Source organism: Rhincodon typus, chromosome 26 (genome assembly GCF_021869965.1).
Source record: "Rhincodon typus isolate 14 chromosome 26, sRhiTyp1.1, whole genome shotgun sequence".
Classification (NCBI taxonomy): Eukaryota; Metazoa; Chordata; class Chondrichthyes; order Orectolobiformes; family Rhincodontidae; genus Rhincodon; species Rhincodon typus.
Window position 1 is genome coordinate 16923494 of NC_063357.1, and position 22928 is coordinate 16946421.

Genomic DNA, 22928 nt, shown 5'->3' on the forward strand with positions numbered 1-22928 from the left:
CCACCTTCATCCACGTGTTTGGTCACCTCTTCAAAGAATTCAATAAGGTTTGTGAGGCATGATCTACCCCTCTCAAATCCATGCTGACTATCACAAATCAAACTGTGCCTTTCCAAGTGATCATAAATCCTGTCTCTCGGAGCCCTTTCCAATAATTTGCCCACCACTAACGTAAGACTAACTGGCCTGTAATTTTCTGGGGTTATCCCTGTTCCCTTTTTTGAACAAGGGAATGACGCTTGCCTCTCTCCAATCTTCCGGCACTATACCGTGGACAGTGAGGGCAAAAAGATCATCACCAAAGGCCCTGCGATCTCGTCCCTCGCTTCCCATAGAATCCTTGGATAAATCCCATCAGGCCCGGGGGACTTATCTATCTTCAACTTCCTCAAAATTCCTAGTACATCTTCCTTACTAACACCGACCTCCTCTAGCTTACCAGCCTGTTTCACACAGTCCTTCTCTACAACTAGGTCCCTCTCAGTTGTGAATACCAAAGAAAAGTATTCATTAAGGACATCTCCTATCTCTTTAGGCTCCGTGCACAAATTCCCTTTACAAGCCTTGATCGGCCCTACCCTTTCTCTCGTCATTCTCTTATTCCTCATGTACATGTAAAAAGCCTTGGAGTTTTCCTTGATCCTATCTGCCAAGGTTTTCTCATGCCCCCTTATAGCTCTCCTAAGCCCTTTTTTCAGCTGCTTCCTGGATAATTTGTATCCCTCTAGAGCCTTTTCTGTTCCTTGTTTCCTAAACCTTATATAAGCATCCTTCTTCCTCTTAACCAGTCATTCGACCTCTCTTGAGAACCAAGGCTCCCTCACTCGACCACATCTTCCCTGCCTGCTAGGGACAAACACACAGTATGCATTCCTTAAACAATCTCCACATTTCAATAGTGCTCTTCCCTGACAGCATCTGTTCCCATTTTATGTTACCCAGTTCTTGCCTAACAGAATTGTAATTACCCTTCCCCCAGTTATAAACCTTACCCTGCTGTATGTACCTATCCTTTTCCATGACTATTGTAAAAGTAACAGAGTTATGATCGCTACTGCCAAAATGCTCTCCTACCAACAGGTCTAACACTTGGCCCGGTTCATTGCCAAGCACCAAATTCAAAGTGACCTCTCCTCGTGTTGGTCTATCTGCATACTGTGTCAGGAATCCTTCCTGAACGCACTGGACAAAATCTGCTCCATCTAAACAACCACAACTAAAATGTTTCCAATCAATATTTGGAAAGTTGAAGTCACCCATGACTACAACACTGTGACTTCTGCACCTTTCCAGTATCTGCCTCCCAATCCGCTCCTCCACTTCTCTGCAACTATTAGGGGGTCTGTAAAAAAAACCCCAACAAAGTGACTGCTCCTTTCTTGTTCCTGACCTCAACCCAAACGACTCTGTAGACATATCATTCTCGAACTGCCTTTCAGTAGCTGCTATACTAGCCCTGACTAGCAATGCCACTCCCCCACCTCTTTTTCCACCCTCCCTATTTCTTTTAAAGCATCTAAATCCCAGAACTTCCAACAACCATTCCTGTCCCTGAGTTACCCAAGTTTCTGTAATGGCCACAACATCGTAGTTCTAAGTACTGACCCATGCTCTAAGTTCATCCGCCTTATTTCTGATACTGATATTTACACTCAGTGTTAAATCACAATTACAAATGGATTAGTTTCCACAAAAATGTAAGATACCCATGGTTGAGCTAAGGCTATTTGGATCATTTTAATTCAGCTGCCAGTGACTAACATATGTTTCCCATTTAATTGATTGATCGATCCAGGGACATTTGCCCCTATTACTTTGCACAGAAGCCTCTTTCAAGGACTGATAATACACATGATGACGAACCTTCTGAAATCAGTCCTAAAGTTACTGTTATTAATGTATTTCTGTGTCCCTTTATCCTACACTCACGGTATTGACTGTTGCAGATGCTTGCTGTCCAGAGTGTAAAGCTCCATGTCTTTACTGTCCTGAACATAAAGTCCATGTCTCTCTTACCTTTCCTCATAACTCAGACTTGTTACTAGGAATCAATCTCGAAATTCTGCCAGGACTTGAATATCGTCCTTGTTTCTCACTGACCAGAACTGTACACAGTACTCAAAGTTTAGTTTGACTAGAGTGCGGTACAGTTTGATCATGACCTCCCTTGACTTATATTCTCATGTTTTGGCTATGTTGCTTAACATTCTACAGTCTCTGTGTGAAATTTTCTACAGGACCATATGAACAAGGCACACACTAGTAATCTGACAGTTGATCGAATGGTAAATATTTGAACAAGCGTCCAAAGGTATCAATGTGGATTTCACAAGCTTCAAAATCTCCCCTCCCCCTACCGCATCCCAAAACCAGTCCAGCTCGTCCCTGCCTCCCTAACCTGTTCTTCCTCCCACCTATCCCCTCCTCCCACCTCAAGCCGCACCTCCATCTCCTACCGACTAACCTCATCCCACTCCCTTGACCTGTCCGTCCTCCCTGGACCGACCTATCCCCTCCCTAACTCCCCACCTACACTTACCTTTACTGGCCCCATCCCCGCCTCTTCGACCTGTTTGTTTCCTCTCCACCTATCCTCTCCTCTATCCATCTTCTATCCGCCTCCCACTCTCTCCCTATTTAGTTCAGAACCCCCTTCCCCTCCCCCATTTCTGATGAAGGGTCTAGGCCCGAAATGTCAGCCTCTCTGCTCCTATGATGCTGCTTGGCCTGCTGTGTTCATCCAGCCCTGCACCTTGTTGTCTCAAAATGATTTGTACTTTTAATAGGCTGCCACAACTCTCTAAGTTTATTACAAACACTCCGACACAATGAGAACTGACACTAATTGCTCTGCATGTGGAGTGGTTACTTGATTTTAAGTAATGTCATTGTGCTGCCATTCTTCCCTGAATCTCATCCCCCCACTCCTGGCCCCCAGCAACTGGTTGCAGGACCCCTTGTGCATGCAAGTAAAGGGATAAACTGCAATACGGCTGTGTGAACACAGGCACATAGCTCTTTCCACAAGACCAGAACAAGACTTTGTCTTCATTTGAAAGGCAACTTTCAAACAGAACGATTACGAAACAAGTTAATACCAGAAATCAAATTCCGCAGATGTCCAAACAGTAACGATCTAAAAGAATAAAGTGAATCAGCTTTAATTTAAATGGTGTCAAGAGTAGTCTATGATTTTAAAAAAAATCAATGATTTTTATCACTAAGAGTTGCAACATTGTCAACACTTCAATTTAAACATTACCAAATATATTTAAAATGATTTAATCAAACCCCTGCAGGACTAATTCTACAAGTTTACGTGCTTCTTGAATTAAATGATCCACATTACAGAAGAAGTGCTAGAGGTCTTAAAAAGCAAAGTTGGATAAATCTCTGGGACCTGATCAAGTGTATTCCAAGATGTTGTGAGAAGCTAGGAAAGAAATTGTGGGGCCCCTAGCAGCAATACTTGTATCATCTATAGCCACAGGTGAGGTGCTAGAGGACTGGAGGGTGGCTAATGTTGTGCCTTTATTGAAGAAAGGCTGTAATGAGAAGCCTGAGAACTATAGTGTGGTGAGTCCAACATCAGTGGTGTTGGAGGGGAATCAGAAAGAAAGAATTTACATGTATCTGGAGAGGCAAGGAATGATTAGGGATAGTCAGCGGAGCTTTGTGCATGGGATATCATGTCTCACAAACTTGGTTGAGTTTTTTGAGGATGTGACCAAAAGAATTGACGAGGGCAGAGCAGTAGACATTGCCTACATGGACTTTAGTAAAGCCTTTGACAAGGTTCCACATGGTAGAGTGGTTAATAAAATTAGATCACATTGGATTCAGGGAGAGCTTGCCAAGTGGATACAAATTGCCTTGAAGCTAGGAGACAGAGGGTGGTGTTGGAGGTTTGCTTTATCGGACTGGAGGCCTGTGAACAGCAGTGTTCCGCAGGGATCGGTTGTTAGTCATTTATTTAAATGATTTGGATGAGAATTTAGGAGGCATGGTTGGTAAGTTTGCAGATGACACCTAAATTTGTGCTATAGTGCACAGTGAAGAAGGTTATCTAAGAATACAAAGGTATCCTGATCTATTGGGCTTAAGGGCTGAGGAATAGCAGATGGAATTTAATTTGGATAAATGTGAGCTATTGCATTTTTGGTAAAATAAACAAGACTTATACAGTCAAGGGTAGGGCCCTGGGTAGTATTGTCAAACAGAGACCCAGGGATTCAGGTACATAGTTCTTTGAAATTTGCATCACAGGTAGACAAGGTGGTTAAGAAGGCATTTAGCACACTTGCCTTCGTTGCTAACACCACTGAGTATAGGAGTTAGCATGTCATGTTGAGGTTGTACAGGATGTTGGTGAGGCCACTTTTGGAGTACTGTGTACAGTTCTGGTTGCCCTGACATAGGAAGGATATAATTAAATTGAAGAGGGCTCAGAAGAGATTTACAAGGATGCTGCTGGGGCTGGAGGGTTTGAGTTATAAGGATAGGCTTGTTAAGCTGGGACTTTTTCACTGCAGCATCAGAGGTTGACAGGTGACCTTATCAAGGTTTTAAAAATCATGACAGGCATAGATAAGATGATCAGCAAAGGTCCTTTCCCTAGAGTAGGAGAGTTCAAAACTAGAGGGCATATTTTTAAGGTGAGAGGCAAAAAATTTAAATGGAACCTGAGGAGCAACATTTTAACGTAGAAGGTGGTTTGTATGTGGAATGAACTGCCAGACGAAGTGGTGGATGCAGGCACAGTTACAATATAAAGACATTTGGACAGATACATGAATTGGAAAAGTTTAGAGGGATATGGGTCAAACACAGGCAAGTGGAACTAGTTTAGTTTGGGAAACTTGGTCGGCATGGACGAATTGAATGGAAAGGTCTGCTTCCGTGCTGTATGACTGTATGATTCTCTGATTCTATGACAATAGCTCTACCATTAGTAGTTGGAATGATTAAGATGGTGGTGGAATGTGGATGCACATTCTATCAAAAGGACAAACAGATGCACAGAGGGGTTGGTGGTTTCCTTGGAAGGTGTAGAACCTGTGTGGGTACAGTTAAGGAACCGCAAAGGGAAAAACAGTTTGATAGGAATTATGTACAGGCCTCCTAACATACTCAGGATATGGGGCAGAAAATAAATCAGGAGATAGAAAAGGCATGTAAGAAAGGCACTATTACAATAATCATGGGGGACTTCAATATGCAAGTGGTCTGAGAAAGTCAGGTTGGTAGTGGATTTCCATGAGATGGTTTTTTGGAGCAGCTTGTGGTAGAGCCCACTGGGGAACAGGCAATTCTGGATTTGGTGATGTGTAATGAGGTAGACTGGATTAGGGAACTTAATGTGAAGGAATCCCTAAGGGGCAGTGACTGTAATATGATAGAATTCACCCTGCAGTTTGAGAGAGGGAAGATTGAATCAGATGTAACAGTATTACAATTGAGTAAAGGTGACGACAAAGACATGAAGGAGGTGCTGGCCAGAGCTGATTGGAAGGACAGTCTCGCAGGGAAGACCATGCGGCAGCAATGGCAGGAGTTTCTGAGAGTAATTCAGGAGCCACAGCAGAAATTCATCCCAAGGAAGAAGAAACATACCAAGGGGAGGATGAGCCAACCATGGCTGACAAGGGAAGTCAGTGACAGCAGAAAAGCAAAAGACAAAGTACACAATGTGGTGAAAATTAGAGGGAAGCCAGAGGATTGGGAAGCCTTTAAAACCAGCAGAGGACAACGAGAAAAGCCAAAAGGGGGAGAAGATGAAATATGAGCTTAAGCTAGCTAATAACATAAATGAAGATTGCGAGAGTTTTTTTTAAGAAAAATAAAAAGGGAGAGGCAAGAGTGGACATTGGACCACTGGAAAATGAGGTTGAAGAGTTAGTAATGGGGAACAAGGAAATGGCAGAGGAACTGGGTAGGTACTTTACATCAGTTTTTGCAGTGAAAGACACCAGAATGTTAAGAGCTTCCAGGGCAGAGGTGAATGTAGTGGTCATCATTAGGGAGAAGCTGCTGGGGAAGCCGAAAGATCTGATAAATCACCTGGATCAGATGGATTACACCTAAGAGTTCAGAAGGAGATGGCTGAGGAGATTGTGGTGGTCTTTCAGGATTTACTGGAGTCAGGGAGGGTCTCAGAGGACTGGAAAATGGCCAATGTAACATTCCTTTTTAAGAAGGGAGGGAGACAGAAGATGGGAAACTATAGGCTGGTTAGCCTGACGTCAGTCGTTGGTAAGATTTTAGAGTTTATCAAGAAAGAGATTGTGGAGTACTTGGAAGTACATGGCAAAATAGGACTGGGTCAGCACAGCTTTGTCAAGGGGAGGTCATGCCTGACAAATATGTTAGAATTCTTTGAGGAGGTAACAAGCAACTTTGACAAAGGAGAGTCAGTGGACATGACCTATTTGGATTTCCAGAAGGCCTTTAACAAAGTGCTGCATAGGAGACTGCTAAATAAGGTAAGAGGCCATGATGTTTGGGGCAAGGTACTGCGTGGATACAGACTGACTGGCAGAAGGCAGAGAGTGGGAATAAAAGGGTCTTTTTTAGGATGGTAGGTGATGACTAGTGGAGTTCCACAGGGGTCAGTGTTGGGACCACAACTATTCACATTATATATTAACTATCTGGATGAAGGAACTGAGGGCATTGTTGCTAATTTTGTAGATGACACAAAGACAGGTGAATGGACAGATAATGTTGAGGAGGTCAGGAGGCTGCAGAAGGACTTGGACAGGCTAGGAGAGTGGGCAAAGAAGTAGCAGGTAGAATACAATGTTGGAAAGTGTCAGGTTATACACTTGGTAGGAAGAATAGAGAGGAAAGGCTTGGAAATCTGAAGTACAAAGAGACTTAGGAGTCCTAGTTCAGGATTATCTTAAGGTTAACATGCTGGTTCAGTTGGCAGTAAGAAAGGCAAATGCAGTGTTGGCATTCATTGGGCTAGAATACAAGAACAGAAATGTACTGTTGAGTCTATATAAGGCTCTGGCCAGACCGCATTTGGAACATTGTGAGTAGTTTTGGGCCCTGTATCTAAGGAAGAGTGTGTAGGCATAGGAGGGGGTCCACAGGAGATTTACAAAAATAATCTTGGGGATGAAGGGCTAGTCATATGAGGAGCGGTTGAGGACTCTGGGTCTGTACTCGAAGTTTAAGGATGAGAGAATATCTCATTGAAACTTACAAAATACTGACATGCTCTGGATAGTGTGGGTGTGAAGATGGTTCCACTAGTAGGACAGACTAGTACCCAAGGGCACAGCCTTAGCGTGAAGGGATGAGGAGAAATTTCTTTGGTCAGAGAGTGGTTAATCTGTGAAACTCATTGTTGCAGAGGGCTGTGGAGGCCATGTCATTGAGCATCTTTACGACAGAGATAGATACGTTCTTCATTAGTAGAAGGCAGGAAAATGGGGTTGAGTAGGGGAGGCAATAGCACAATGGTATTATCACTGGACTATTAATCCAGAGACCCAGATAATGTTCTGAAAACCTGGGTTCAAATCCCACCATGGCAGATGGTGGAATATGAATTCAATTTTTAAAAAAATCTAGAATTCAGAGTCTACTGATGGCCATGAAGCCATCTGGATCACTAATGCTCTTTAGGGAGGGAAGCTGCCATCTTTACCTGGTCCGACCTACATGTGATTCCAGACCCACAGCAATGTGGTTGACTGTTAACTGCCCTCTGGGCCATTAGGGATGGGCAATAAATGCTGGCCCTTATCCCGTGAATGAATAAAAAAAAAAGAAACATTTCAGTCAGGACCAAATGGTGGAGCAGACCCGATGGGCTTGAGGCCTAATTCTGCCCCTTTATCTTATTCTTCTAAGTTCCAGACGACCATAAGAGCCGACTATTTTGAAACATACAAGGTTCTTGGGGTAACTGACAGGGTAGATATGGAGAGGTAGCTTCCCCTTGTATTGGACCAGAGGGCATAGTCTCGAGTAAGAGGTTGTATATTTAAGACAAAGATGACAGAAGTTTTTCTCACAGTTGGATACTGAATTTGTGAAACCCTTTACCACAGGAAGCTGTCAAGGCTGAGTTGTTTAGTATATTCAAGGCTGAGATAGATTTTTAATCAGTAAGGGAATCAAGGTTTATAAGGAAAAGGCAGGGAAATGGACTTAAGGATTATCAGATCTTATCGAATGGTGAAGCTGACTTAATGGGTTGAATGGCCTATTTCTGCTCCCATGTCTTCAGATCTGTTTGTGATGTTGTGTCAGGGACAAACATTAACCAGGACATGAGCAGAATTCTTCAAACAGTCCATTTGGAAGTTATTATTTCCACCTGAGAGAGTAATGAAATATCTGATCCACAAGATGATCTCTGAGAGTGCATCAACACTGCAGTGCAAATATTAACCCAGACCTGGGACAGGGTTGAATTTTCAACATTCTGACTCAGAGACAAGAGTCTTACCTTCAAGCCAAGACTGATACCTAAAAATATTCAATGCAAATAGCTTTGAGGCCAGATTAGCCCAAGCACAGATTATTCATTCAGTTCACTCAGTGCACAATTTCTGCTTTTCTCGAGGGTTAACTCTGAACGTGTAAGAACAAATTGTGTAAAGGCTGTCTAACTGAATGCATCAATGGTCAAAATCCATCATTCTAGATAGAATAAGCACTGTTTTACGTAACCTGTTATAAAAAATGTATAAAATGTTGTGTGAAGTGAGAAGTGAGGAGGGAAGGGGCCCAGAAATCTGGGGGTGAGCTGGGCGACAAGGGTTCAGGACGTTGGGAATCAGAAGTCAACGCCATGCGCAGGTCATCCGAGCGGCTCTGTGCACAGCTTGGAGGGAACAATGGAGGCGGGTAGGGCAAATTGGTGTCACAGCCAATCCTGCTGCCTACCCACCTCCACCGGGATTAAATTCGAGGCAGGAAAGTCCATGTTCGGTATTCCTGACTCAGCACCGACTTAGGCCTCCACCCCAAGTGGCCAACCGAGGACCACTTAAGGGCCTCTGCTGTTGGAATTACCCCAGATACAGGAGGGCCTGTTATCACTGAGTGTTCCTGACAAAAGAACGGCTGCCAGATGCTCATCAACTGGCGAGTCCCTTGATCAAAGGCAATCAGTGCCTGGCTTAGGCTGTGGACGTAGAGCGGGTGGGGGGTGCTGTGGATAGCCACACCCCTGTCCCTGATTATTATCTCCTTGACCACCCCCTCCTGTATGTCACACTGTCTCTCACACACACACACACACACACACACACGTACATACACACACACATACATACATACACACACTCACACATACACACACTCACACGTACACACACACTCACACGTACATGCACACACACATACGTACATGCACACACGCACGTACATACACACACGCGCGCACACACACACACACACGCACACTCTTCCAGCAGCAGCCACTGCACTGGTTCTTGGCTTCTGCTCCCAAGGACCTAGTTCCTGAGCAAGGCCTGTTGGTACCCTCTGATTACAAGAGGCAGCGAAGGGCCCTTGCTGCCCCTCCAATCAGCAGGCAAGATCATGCTGCCAAAGGAAGATTTAAAACAGTGTTGCATTCTTTTTATGGTTTCCATAACAAGAGACTGCAGTCACCCTCCTGATCCCACAAGCGCATTTATTGCATGCTACTGCATTATTTCCAGCTGAAATTACATAAAGTGCTAGTCCTAATCATTTGTGTCAAATTTAACTTGGATATCAAAATTTCAGCAGATCCTGATGACAACTTACAATGCAAAAATGATGGTGGACAATTAAACAACTCACTGGAGGACTAGGCTCCACAACTCAATAATGGAAGAGCCCAGCACATCAGTGCAAAGGATAAGGCTGATGCACTCGCAGAAACCCTTCAGCCAGAAGTGCAAAGTGGATGATCCATCTCAGCCTGCTCCAGTGGTCCCCAGTATCACAGATGCTAGTCTTCAGGCAATTCAATTCACTCCAAGTGAGATCAAGAAACAGTTGAAGGCACTGGAGAGTGCAAAGGCTATGGACCAAGACAAGATTCCAGAAATAGTACTGAAGACTTGTGCTCCAGACCTTGCCACTCCATTAGCCAAGCTCTTCCAGTACAACTACAATACTGGCATCTACCTGACAATGTGGAAAATTGCCCAGGTATGTCCATATACATTAAAAGCAGGACAGATCCAGCCTGGCTGATTGCCTCTCCATTAGTCTACTCTCGATCATCAGTAAAGTGATGGAAGGTGTCATCAACAGTGCTATCAAGCAGCACCTACTCAGCAATAACCTGCTCAGTGATGTTCAGTTTGGGTTCTGTCAGGACCACTCAGCTCCTGACCTCATCACAGCCTGGGCTCAAACATGGACAAAAGAGCTGAATTCCAGAGGTGAGGTGAAAATGACAGCCCTTGACATCGAGGCTGCATTTGACCGAGTGTGGCATCAAGGAGCCCTGGCAAAACTGGGATCAATGGTTATCAATGCTCAACTGGTTGAAATCATACCTTGCACATAGGAAGATTGTTGTGGTTGTTGGAGTCAGTCATCTCAGCTCCAGGACATCTCTGCAGGAGTTTCTCAGTGTTGTGTCCTGGTCCTAACTGTCTTCAGCTGCTTTATCAATGACCTGCTCTCCCGCATAAAGTCCGAAGTGGGGATGTTCATTGATGATTGCATGATGTTGAGCACCATTCACAATTTCTCAGATGCTGAAGCAGTCCATGTTCAAATCCAACAAGATCCCAACAATATCTAGGGTTGGGCTGAGAAGCGGCACATATCATTCAAGCTACACAAATGCCAGACAAAGACCATCACCAATAAGAGACAATCTAACCACCACCCCTTGACATTCAATGGGTGTTACCATGACTGAATCCCCCACTACCAACATCCTGGAGGTTACCATCGACCAGAAACTCAACTGGACTCAGCATATAAATACACTGGCAACAAGAGCAGGTTACAGGCTAGGAATAATGCAGTGATTAACTCACCTCGTGACTCCCCAAAGCCTGTCCATCATCGACAAGGCACAATTCAGGAGTGTGATGGAATACTCCCTATTTGCCTGGATGGGTTTAGCTCCATCAACATTCAAGAAGCTTGATACTATCCAAGACAAAGCAGCCAACTTGATTGGTGCCATATCTACAAGCATCCACTCCCTCGACCATTGACACTCAGTACACACTACTGATACTACTTACAGGATGCACTGCAGAAATTCACCAAAGATCGTTAGACAACACCTTCCAAACCCATGACTATCTAGAAGAACAGGGTGTCAGATACTGGGAACACCACCATCCTGACTTGGAAATACATCGCTATTCCTTCATCATCACTGGGTCAAAATCCTAGAATTCCCTCCCTAAGGGCATTGGGGTCAACCTGCACCATGTGGACTACAGTAGTTCAAGAAGGCAGCTATTACCACCTTCTCAAAGGCAATTAGGGATGGGCAATAAACATTGGCCAGCCAACGATGCCCACCTCCCACGAGTGAATAAAAAATGCGTAGAATGTGGAACTCACTACTCCTGATGATAGGGTTGCCCACAAATGGTTTTCTTTGTTTCTGTCTCTCAAGGCAAATGGGACCAGTTAACCTCTGCTCCAAAGCTGCATTCCACTACAGAGATCAACTCAAGCCACCATGGCAATCATTGTCTTACAGGACCATAATGCTTCTAATGTGTTTGATGTGTTTTACTAATGGTTTAGCACAGAACTACAAACCAAAACTCATCATTATCAGGACCACTTCCAAGAATGTTAAAACACTATGTAGAAATGAGATACAAGTCAGTACAGACATGTTGATTCCCTCATTTCATACTTGTCATCCTTCACACTCGTTAAGTCAAGTCCTTGCACTGTTATCCTAAGGAGTGGTGAGAAATAAAACGTTCACATAGTTCTGTTTGAACTATAGACAAAGAAAGACCTTCGAAGAGTCAGTAGACACAATGGGCAAAATTTCAGCCTTCTGTGCTGTAAGATCAGAATACATATTCATGTACGATCATGAACAAAAAAATCCTTTCTATATTGTGCCATTTGTAATCACTGAATATATCAGAGTGCTTTATGGATAGTAAAGTCCTTTCCTAGCGTAGTCTATGTTGTAATGTAGCAAATGTGCCACCAATATGAACACTGCTCATTCCCATAAACAGCAACGTGATAATGATCAGGTTCTGTCATGATTCTTGTTTGTAATGGTACCATGGGATCTTTTATGTCTATCTGAGAGACAGGGCCTTAGATTAGCATCTCATCCAAAAGTAATGTCTTCTGACAGGGCTGCACTCCCCGTCCACATGTGAATGTCAGCCTCAATTACTGTACTCTTGTTCTCGTGTGGGGCCTGAATTGGGAATACTCAGATTTCACAGAGCCACAGCAAACACTTCTAATGTGACCCATATGTTTTACTAATAGTTTGTCCTTTAAAATTTTCCTTCAGATACTTACCAATGCTAACATTATCTCAAATCTTAATTGCAAATCTTTCCATTCCCTCACTGGATATTAGGACAAGAGAGAAACAGTGCAGTGCTGCAGCTTTTGATAAGGTCTCACAGTCACAAGGTCCATCATGTGTTAGTAGCATGTCCAATGAGCCTAACAACTTTGAGGAGCAAGGTTGAAGCTACTCAAAGTCTGAGCTTCCACTGTAATTTTGCAATTAGACCGGAAGAAATAGGAACAGGAGTAGGCCATTTGGCCCCTCGAGCCTGCTCCACCAATCAACAGAATAAAGACTGATCCAACACTCATATCCACTTTCCCGCATTTTCCCCATAACTCTTGACTGATCCTGAATCTAACTATCTCAGCCTTAAATTTACATAAGGACTCTGGTCCCATAGCTCCCTGTGGCAAGGAGCTCCAAAGACTCACAACCTTCAGAGAAGAAATTCCTCCTTATCTCAATCTTAAATTGGTGCCGCTTTATTCTAAGACCATTCCAGTTGAGACAAGAGATAGTAAGAACTGCCGATGCTGGAGTCAGAGATAACACAGTGTGGAGCTGGAGGAACACAGCAGGCTTCAGCAGGAATTTCCTCAGAAATTCTGAAGAAGGGTTCCGACCCGAAACGTCAACTTTCCTGCTCCTCTGATGCTGCCTGGCCTGCTGTTCTCCTCCAGCTCCACACTGTGTTATCTCCAGTTGAAATAAACTGTTTTTATTTCATTGGTGAATCTTCCTCTGCAATGATAAGTATTTGAATATAGTCCAAATCATGCATCGAGATCCATAAGGAGAGATGAAGCCCAACATCTAGAGTGGTTTCAAACATCTGCCAGCCAGCAACTACAGTCTCTGACATGAAATGTCCCAGAGCCTCAAGCAGAAATCTTTCCACTTACAAGATCATTTACTACTTTATGTCTACATTTCTAAACAGAACCCACCCTTTCCATTTCATAAAACATAGCATGCCAGTGAGCAATCGGAGCATTTTGGAATTGAAACAGCAAACAGGTTCCAAAATTGCAATTAAAAAGCAATGGGGCAGATGGATGCCTCCACTGATAACTCCGGTGGGCTGCAGCTACATTATGGAATATCAAACTATAAGCAGTACACATTTCTGCTCTTCAAAAAGATGTGATAATTCAATTTGCCAATATCTAAGTAATGGGCCTGGATCTTTCTACCTATGCTACGAATAAAAGGGCCTTTAACATTGTTCTGTTGGATCCTGTCAAGTACAATGCTCCAAATTGAAAACAAGCCATACTTTACCTTTCAAAATCTATCCCTCGAGAAATAATTTCTACTGTCAACTAACGGGGAGGTGATGGCCTGGTGGTATTATCGCTAGACTATTAGTCTAGAGATCCTGGTAATATTTTGAGGACGTGGCTATGAATCCTGACATAGCAGTTGGTAGATTTTGAATTCAATAATTATCTGGAATTAGGAGTCTAATAATGATCATGAAACTTGTCGGTTGTTGGAAAAACGTGTTCACTTATGTCCTTTCAAGAAGGAAACTACCAACATGTGACTCCAGATCCACAACAATGTGGTTGACACTTAATTGGCCTCTGGGCAATTAGGGATATCCAGTGATGCTCACATCTTGTGAATGAATAAAACTAATCTTCTTGCAAACTAATAAATAACCTGTTAAGAAAGTTTTTGAGATACTTGATTTTACAAATGAGGGAGATGAGTGCAAAATTACAGAATCATTCTAAGGTGTCATAATTCACTGGTTAATCCTCATCTCGAATTAATGTGGGCATCACGCTTTAGGGAAGAGGTCAAGGCCTTGGAAGTGAAATAGAGGAGCTTTACCAGGAATGAGGGACTTCATTTATGTTGAATGGCAAAATTGGCAGAATTCAGTTTACATTAAAGATGATTAAATGGAGGCTGCAGAGGCATTCAAATTTGAGGGATTTTGATAGAGCAAGTTTACAAAACCAAATTTCCTCCAGTGAATTGGCAAAGGTCATACATTTAAGCTATTGGTAAAAGAAATTGGAAGGGAAGTCAGGGGCAATATCTTCTCTCACACACACACACACACACACACACACACACATACACAAAAAAGATCTAGAATCCGCTATTTGAATTGCTAGTGGGATTCCATCAAAACTTTCAAAAAGCAAGTGTGTGTTCCAAGAGGACTAATTTGCACAATCAAAGGGAAGAAGGTAAGATGCGCAAATAAATCAACATCACCCATCTACATCAATGGAACTGAGCCTGACCTATCCTGGACTTCCCACGTAGATGCGACAGACAAGAAGGCACAACAACACCTCTTCTTCCTCAGGCGGCTCAGGAAATTTGCATGTCCATAAGGTCCCCCACCAACTTCTACAAATGCACCATAGAAAGCATACTGTCCGGGGGCATAACAGCCTGGTATGTCAACTGCTCTGCCCAGGACCATAGAGAAGGTGATGTGCACAGCCTAGACCATCACAGAAGCCAACCTTCCATCCATGGACTCTACTTACACACTCGCTGCCACTGAAAGGCGGCCAACATCATCAAAGACCCATCACACCCTGGTAATGATCTCCTACAACCTCTTCTGTCAAGCAGGAGATACAGAAGTCTGAACACATGCAGAAGCAGGTTCAGGACCAGCTTCTTTCTGGCCCTTATCAGACTGTTGAATAGACTCTTGCCTCAAAAAACGTAACCTGCCATATAACCCGTGTGCCTCTAAGTCCTTTTAATCTGTACATCCTTTGCTTGCTGTGATCTACCTGTATCACTTGTAAACAAAACTTTTCTCTGTATTTCGGTGCACAGGACAATCAATTGGTCAATCAATCAATTTACGAGCTGCAAGATCCCATTAGCAGCAATGCAATACTGATCACATAATCTATCCTTATGATGTTGATTGAGGGATTACTATTGGCCAGGATTCTAGCGATAAACCCAATTGAAATGGAGCCACGGTATATTTTATGTCCATTTAAGAAAGCAGGTAGAGTCTCAGTTTAATTCTTATTGAATGACCTCTGACAGTACAGGATTACAATGGACCATCAGCCAAGATTGTTGTGCTCAAGGCCCACCCCACAAGCATCTGACTCAGTGGTAAGTACCATCAACTGAGTCATACTGACACACAAATAGGATTCCCAATTATGAAACTGGAAAAATATGAGGGAAGTATATGAAAAAAAAACATCAGGAGATCTCAGCACTTCTCAATGAATTGTAGTATGGGTCCCTTTACGATCTAGCAATGTGAATGTATCAAAATGATAGTGGTTCTTATAATGCAGCATTCCCTCAGCATTATACTATGGCTTCAGAGTAAATAACATTCTCAAATCCTTGAGTAGGGTTTAAAAGCACAAGTTTTAGATATGAGCTATCAACTAAACCAAAATACTACAAATGCACCCTAGAACAATGAAGGGGGAATAACTTACATAAAATCTTAGTCCCAACCTCAGAAGGGCAGTTTCAAGGAAATTCAGTGATTATGCTGTTCTAAATGGTTTCTATTCTGTAAGAGTTAATTAAACTGTAAGAGTTAAATAGGGATTTCTATGCTTACAGTAAAATTTTAAAAAACAGACTTCTCCAGACAAACCTTATACATTATAAAGGCTATGAACAGTGGGAATCTTCCAGAAAGGCCTTGGGAACCATATAGGAATAGCATGTTAGGAGACAGAGGAAGGGAGTTGGGAGAACAGAATAAACGGAAAAGGATTGAAGCAAACAATACCAGATACAGCCAAGCAAGGACACAATTATGTGGTCCCCGACTGGGTAAATAAGATATCAACCTGGGCCTAGCATATACAGCAGTTTCTTATGTTCATATGAAAAAGATTGGAATTTGAATAATGAGATGTCTACCTGACTCAAAATGATATGAAAGATACTGCAATTTCCTATATTCCTTCAAGTTATTCTAGAGTATACATCCATACAAAGTAAAAACAAAAATACTGCAGAGACTAGAAATCTTACATAAAAACAAAGTGCTGGAGAAAGCCAGCAGGTCTGTCAGCATCTGTGGAGAGAGTGAAACAATGTCCTCATTGTGTGTTTTACTGTCCCAGCTGTGATCAAGACACTTGTATTTCAGTGATTTAAATAATGAAAAGAAAAGGGAGCTTCCTCACTCCACAACTCTTGGTAATTGTATTTATTTAAATTGAAGAGAGAAATCTACCTGCACCAGTAATGGAAAATTGCTGAACTAGCAGCAAGGTAAAAGAATTGAGACTGAAACAGGCATCTTTGTCTAACCTTGCAAAGTGTAATGGAGAAGCATGGAAGCAATCAACTTTACCCCAAAAACGTGCTGTGAATATTCAGTGAGATGATGCCATCTCCACCAAGGCTGCCAGAACTGCGGAGTTTCTCCAGCACTTCCTGTTTTACAGATATTTTAAACAACCTGTTCAGATGTGTGATGACACATTTCTGGAGCCTGTGGTACCTGAACATGGACCTTTTGGCTCAGAGGTAGGGGCACTACCACAAGAGCCCCCACCTTCTGTTTCATATTAGTGTATACTCTCCCTGCATTTACTTAAATAAAAGATTGTAAACCTGTGTTTGGACCCCACTCGTTGATTTTTAGCGGTTAACACAACAATTATTTCTGTTGCTTTCAGGAACTCAGTAAATAGTCATTTCATGGTCTATCAGCTGTGTTTTCCATTATGTTCTATCCCTTCTACACAGCATGTTATTTTTACCCTATCAGGTGAACATTTAAACCACTCCAATAAATTCCAATCTTCTGCTCGTAAAATAAACTAGTTAATGTCTTCATTATGATTGCAGCTTGAATTATGCAATAGTTTAATTTATAATGAACTCCTTGCATTGTGTTTTGCAAATGTCAAACTACTTGCACATTTTAAGCAATGAGCCACCAGTGAAAATGTTTGAAGTTATTTTAGAATTCGAGTTACGGTTTTCATCTCCCATGACAGGCATTCTACTGATTTTCTTCTTTGCGCAAGACTGCCATTTGATGATGCATTAAAGCAGGATTGTATAACCTTTAGGAGCAGAGGGCAGAGAGTGCTATAAACAGACCGGAATTTAATTATTTGCTAGTCTTGTAGAATTAATTAAACAACATATTATGTTTGAAAGAGACGTAATTCATTCTGAAGCAAAGTGTTAAATTTGAATAAGGGAAATAATTATGAAGACGAGACACAAATTGGCTGAGGTGGATTCGGAAAGTGCATCAAAAAGCATCTCTGAACATAGTTATTTGAAGCCTTATTACAAGACTTACAGCAACTATACATTCCTTCAAGGCGCAAAATGTCAACAAAAAGGGTCAGTGAATCTAGCTAACAAAGGAAGTTCAGCATTGTATGAAACTAAAAGAGATGGCCTATAAAGTTGCCAACCACAGCAGTAATTCTAACGATTGGGAGTTTTATAGAATATAGCAAAGGAGGACCAAAGAACTAGTGAGGAAAGGGAGAGTAGAAATATGAATGCAACAGAGCAAAAAACATAAACATGGACTGTAAAAGCTTTTTACAGATATGTTACAAGAAAATATTTGGCTAAAACAAATGTGGATCCATTATAAATGGGAATAGAGAAATGACAGAGAAGCTAATGATTACTTTCTTCTATTTTTACTGAGTAAGATAGCACCTGATCCAAGTGGCTAGTGAGAATGAGGAGAATTAGCATTAGTAGGAAAATCATACTGGAGAAATTAATGGAACTGGAAGTTGTTAAATCACCAGGACCTGATGGTCTACATCCCAGAAAGTTGAAGGGGCTAGTTATAGAGATAGTCAATGCAATGATGATTATCTTCCAAAATTCTACACATTGTGGAATGATTCCTGCGGATTGAAAGCTAGTGAATGTCAACCCCACTATTCAAGAAGGGAAAAAGAGAGAAAACAGGGAACGAGAGATTTGTTAGCCAGTTTTGCCATCTTTGAACCTTCCTCAAAAATAGACATAATACTACCGCACAGGATGAGAAACAAAAATTTATTGGAATTTGTTTTAACAGCTTCTTGTAATGGAAACAAACTATTAACCTCCCAAATTCTCAAACTCAAGCTGTTCAGAAAACACATTCTAATCAAATGACTTGAATTTACGAAGTTTTAAATTGTAACTAAACTTTAGAAAGAACTGAAACACAAAGCTGCTATACTGGAAACTGAATGGTGCATTTACAATAAACACTTGAGTACATAAGATTAAAGGGTGATCTACTCAAGATAATTAAAACACTAAGAAGGGGTTAAAAGAGAAAATGGAGAAACAATCATTTTTAGTGCAAGAAGCCAGAACAATAAGACGTAACTTTTGAATTAGAGCTTGTTCATTTAGGGCTGATGCCAGGAAAGCTGAAACTTTGACCTCCAAAACTTACTGATACTCAGCCAATCAAAAATTTCAAATTGGAGATTGGTAAATGCTAATTAGACAAGAATATTAAGGATTGCAGAAAGAAGGCAGGTAGATGGAGTTAAGCTACAGATCAGCCATATTCCAATTTTATGGAGACTGGAGGGCTGAATAATCTATTACTGTTTGGGGACCGCTTTGTGGAACACCTACGCTCGGTTCGCAACAAACAACTGCACCTCCCAGTCGTGAACCATTTCAATTCCCCCTCCCACTCCTCAGACGACATGTCCATCCTGGGTCTCCTGTAGTGCCACAACGATGCCACCCGAAGGTTGCAGGAACAGCACCTCATATTCCGCTTGGGAAACCTGCGGCCCAATGGTATCAATGTGGACTTCACAACCTTCAAAATCTCCCATCCCCTGACCACATCCCAAAACCAGCTCAGCTTGTCCCTGCCTCCCTAACCTGTCCTTCCTCCCACCTATCCCCTCCTCCCACCTCAAGCCCCCCCCCCATCTCCTACTTACTAGCCTCATCCCCCCCCCTTCACCTGTCCATCCTCCCTGGACTCCCCCCCCTGCCAACTCCACACCTACACTCACCTTTACTGGCTCCACCCCCGCCTCTTTGACCTGTCTGTCTCCTCTCCACCTATCTTCTCCTTTATCCATCTTCGATCCACCTCCCCCTCTCTCCCTATTTATTTCAGAACCCCCTTCCCCTCCCCCATTTCTGAAGAAGGGTCTAGGCCCGAAACATCAGCCTTCCTGCTCCTCTGATGCTGCTTGGCCTTCTGTGTTCATCGAGCTCTACACCTAGTTATCTCTATTACTGTTCCTGTTTTAATTTTAAAAAATATAGAAAGATCAGTGTGGACACATTTAATTTCTAATGTTAAACATTGCTTTCATTGCTTCTTATTTGGTTTTTGAAGATTTACTTGTGGTGTATAAATCTCACAAAAATAACAACTTGCAAACATTTCAGTTAGTATGCTGCAGATTCCTGATTACAGCATATATTTTCAATCATTCAAAGCTACATAAAATGTTTGCTTCTGTCCTGATTATCCTAATCCAAGCACAACATTTATTTTAATAGCCATACTTTCATCAGGATTCACACGGAGTGATATGAGTCAATCTTTTACATACATATTTTCTTTAAACTTACCTTTGTTCCCACTGTCCTCTCCCCATGAATTTTCCACTCTCCACTTTTCAAATCCGGCTTCGTTTCCAACCTGTGTGCCAAACTATACAATAACAGAATGTCAACAAAGATTCTGGTTATAATATTCAATGTATATTAATTTAATGAATAATATTTTGGGGGATAGTGTAATGCAGTAGCCTTTCTCCACAAACTGTAGAGTATTCTAAATTAAAAACAACTGGGCAAATAGATTTTGGGGTGCTTGGCTCTCAAGTGCTTTCTAGTTGAGACAGCAATCCACATTCATTCCAGACTGATACCATCTGGTGTCCCTGTGGCTATATTAGCAACAACAACAAGCATAATTTTATGAGTGATTGAGTTTTAAATCCTACTTAGATTTTGCTTTCTCTACATTAAAAACAAATCTAATTTCATATGATTTTTCCAAAATTATGATTTTTTTTCCCTCTCAAATCTCCTATTTTAATATCAGCATCATTTTCATTTTGGATTGCATTGGGACTATCAAGCTTTATAAGCCAACTCTGCAACTTAAACTACACTTTCACAACACAATTGGTCTGGCTTCAATCTCAAATTACAAGGTCTAATGTTTAAATTAATTTTCCAAGATGAATTGTGGCCAAATGCTTGTAGGGGGCAGTGGAGAATGTTTTAAGACAGTTGACAGTGTTGGAAAGAAGTTACAGATTAATTGAAGTGAGTTTTGACTCCAACATGGTATTATACCTGATGCGACAATGCTTGTTATCTTCCTAGCATAAGAAACTAGAGGTGGTTATCATGATTTTGAACAATCCAAAAGACATTTATTACAGCTGGCTATTATAAACAGACATTACATTCACATGCACGTAAGTGTTAGGTTAATGTTAAAACTATTAGAATAGAAAAAATGAACATTCTCCAAGTGAACCCACAGTGAAATGGAGTATGCGATTTTTCTGACTTCAGATCACATGCAGTGATGATATCTTTAGCATGCCTCCTGACATATTGGCTATGAGATGTAACATAACAATAATGAGTGGTTATGACAGGGAGAAAAAGGATCCAATTGTGCTTAGTAAGGTCAATGATTAAACCAATTGTATGACACAAGTGTTCAAATCTGCATGTTGTGGATTGGAGGAAAAAAAATTGATGGCCTATGGAAGGGAATGACGAGGGTAGGTCTCAGTAAGATGACTAATAATTTTTTTTGTGCAACAAAATGTCCCTGAATCCACAGCTGTTTACTTAATTAAATTTATAAAGTCTATTTGACAATTAGCCAGATGGTCACTAACTACTGACGTAGATAATTTCTGGTAAAATTCAGCCCATGTGTCAACTTTGGCAAGTTTCATGGAGGGTTTTCTCTGTGAGCTCCAACTAGTTTGTCTGTGCTATCTTTTTAAACTTGCCTCATTACCCATGTACACTCCTATGATGCCCTAGTTGTCATATTTTCCCACTCATTTCAGGCAGAAGTACGGCCCACTGCCAAAATCTCCGTGGATTCCTGGCACTGGCACCCTCTTGAAAGCCCAGTCACACACCCAGTCAAGCGCTGGTAGTATGCAGCTGCCCTGCACGGTTCCTATCAATTGTTCCAGACATGTTGGTGCATAGTGAAATTAGCATCCCTCTTTACTGACCTGGAGACCTTAAGAGTTGCTGCCCATGGAGCATGCTTTGAGATCTTGTCAGTGACGGAGGTCAGTAGGAGTAACAGATGAACTGGAGTCACCAGTTACTGCTCTAACTTGCATTTTGGGAATTGTCACCATCTAATTTCCACATGACAGGTGGGAAACTACATCTGAATATACCTCTCGCTGCTCACTTGTCAGAATCTTGACTCACCGCTTACCCTTTGGTTGGAAAATGGGACTTTTTGCTTTTGGTGTTGGGAAGCTCCTCTCTGACTAATGAGGAGAACTGCATTCTTTCTTCAAATATTTCAACCAGCCATTTCAGATGACAATTGCAATTCATTGCCTTGAATATATTTACGACGAGGCCAGTTGGTACATTAAGTCTGTGTTGGACTTCATTTCTTTTTAATAGTGTAAGCCAATTGAAAATGTGGTGATTTCGTTTAGTTAGTGGTGCCAACATGAACAGGCAGACCTCATTTAGAACATAAAACATTACAGCGCGGTACAGGCCCTTCGGCCCTCGATGTTGCACCGACCTGTGAAACCAATCTGAAGCCCATCTAACCTACACTATTCCATTATCATCCATATGTTTATCCAATGACCATTTAAATGCCCTTAAAGTTGGCGAGTCTACTACTGTTGCAGGCCGGGCATTCCACCCCCTTACTATTCTCTGAGTAAAGAACTTACCTCTGACATCTGTCCTATATCTATCACCCCTCAATTTAAAGCTATGTCCCCTCGTGCTAGCCATCACCATCCAAGGAAAAAGGCTGTCATTGTCCACCCTATCTAATCCTCTGATCATCTTGTATGTCTCTATCAAGTCACCTCTTAACCTTCTTCTCTCTAACGAAAACAGCCTCAAGTCCCTCAGCCTTTCCTCATAAGACCTTCCCTCCATACCAGGCAACATCCTGATAAATCTCCTCTGCACCCTTTCCAATGCTTTCACATCCTTCCTATAATGCGGTGACCAGAACTGTACGCAATACTCCAAGTGAGGCCACACCAGAGTTTTGTACAGCTGCAACATGACCTCATGGCTCCGAAACTCAATCCCTCTACCAATAAAACCTAACACACCGTACGCCTTCTTAACAACGCTATCAACCTGGGTGGCAACTTTCAGTGATCTATGCACATGGACACCGAGATCTCTCTGCTCATCCATACTATCAAGAATCTTACCATTAGCCCAGTACTCTGTATTCCTGTTACTCCTT

The 22928-nt window shown here is 42.0% G+C and overlaps 1 protein-coding gene across 1 annotated transcript in view; it reads right to left on the reverse strand.

Moving 5' to 3' along the window:
- blmh (bleomycin hydrolase) overlaps positions 1–22928 on the reverse strand; it is an 84968-nt gene that overhangs the window by 15280 nt on the left and 46760 nt on the right. The window contains exon 11 of the mRNA XM_048612445.1: positions 20051–20132. Coding sequence (XP_048468402.1) covers positions 20051–20132 — 82 coding nt within the window. The remainder of the gene's footprint in view (positions 1–20050; positions 20133–22928) is intronic.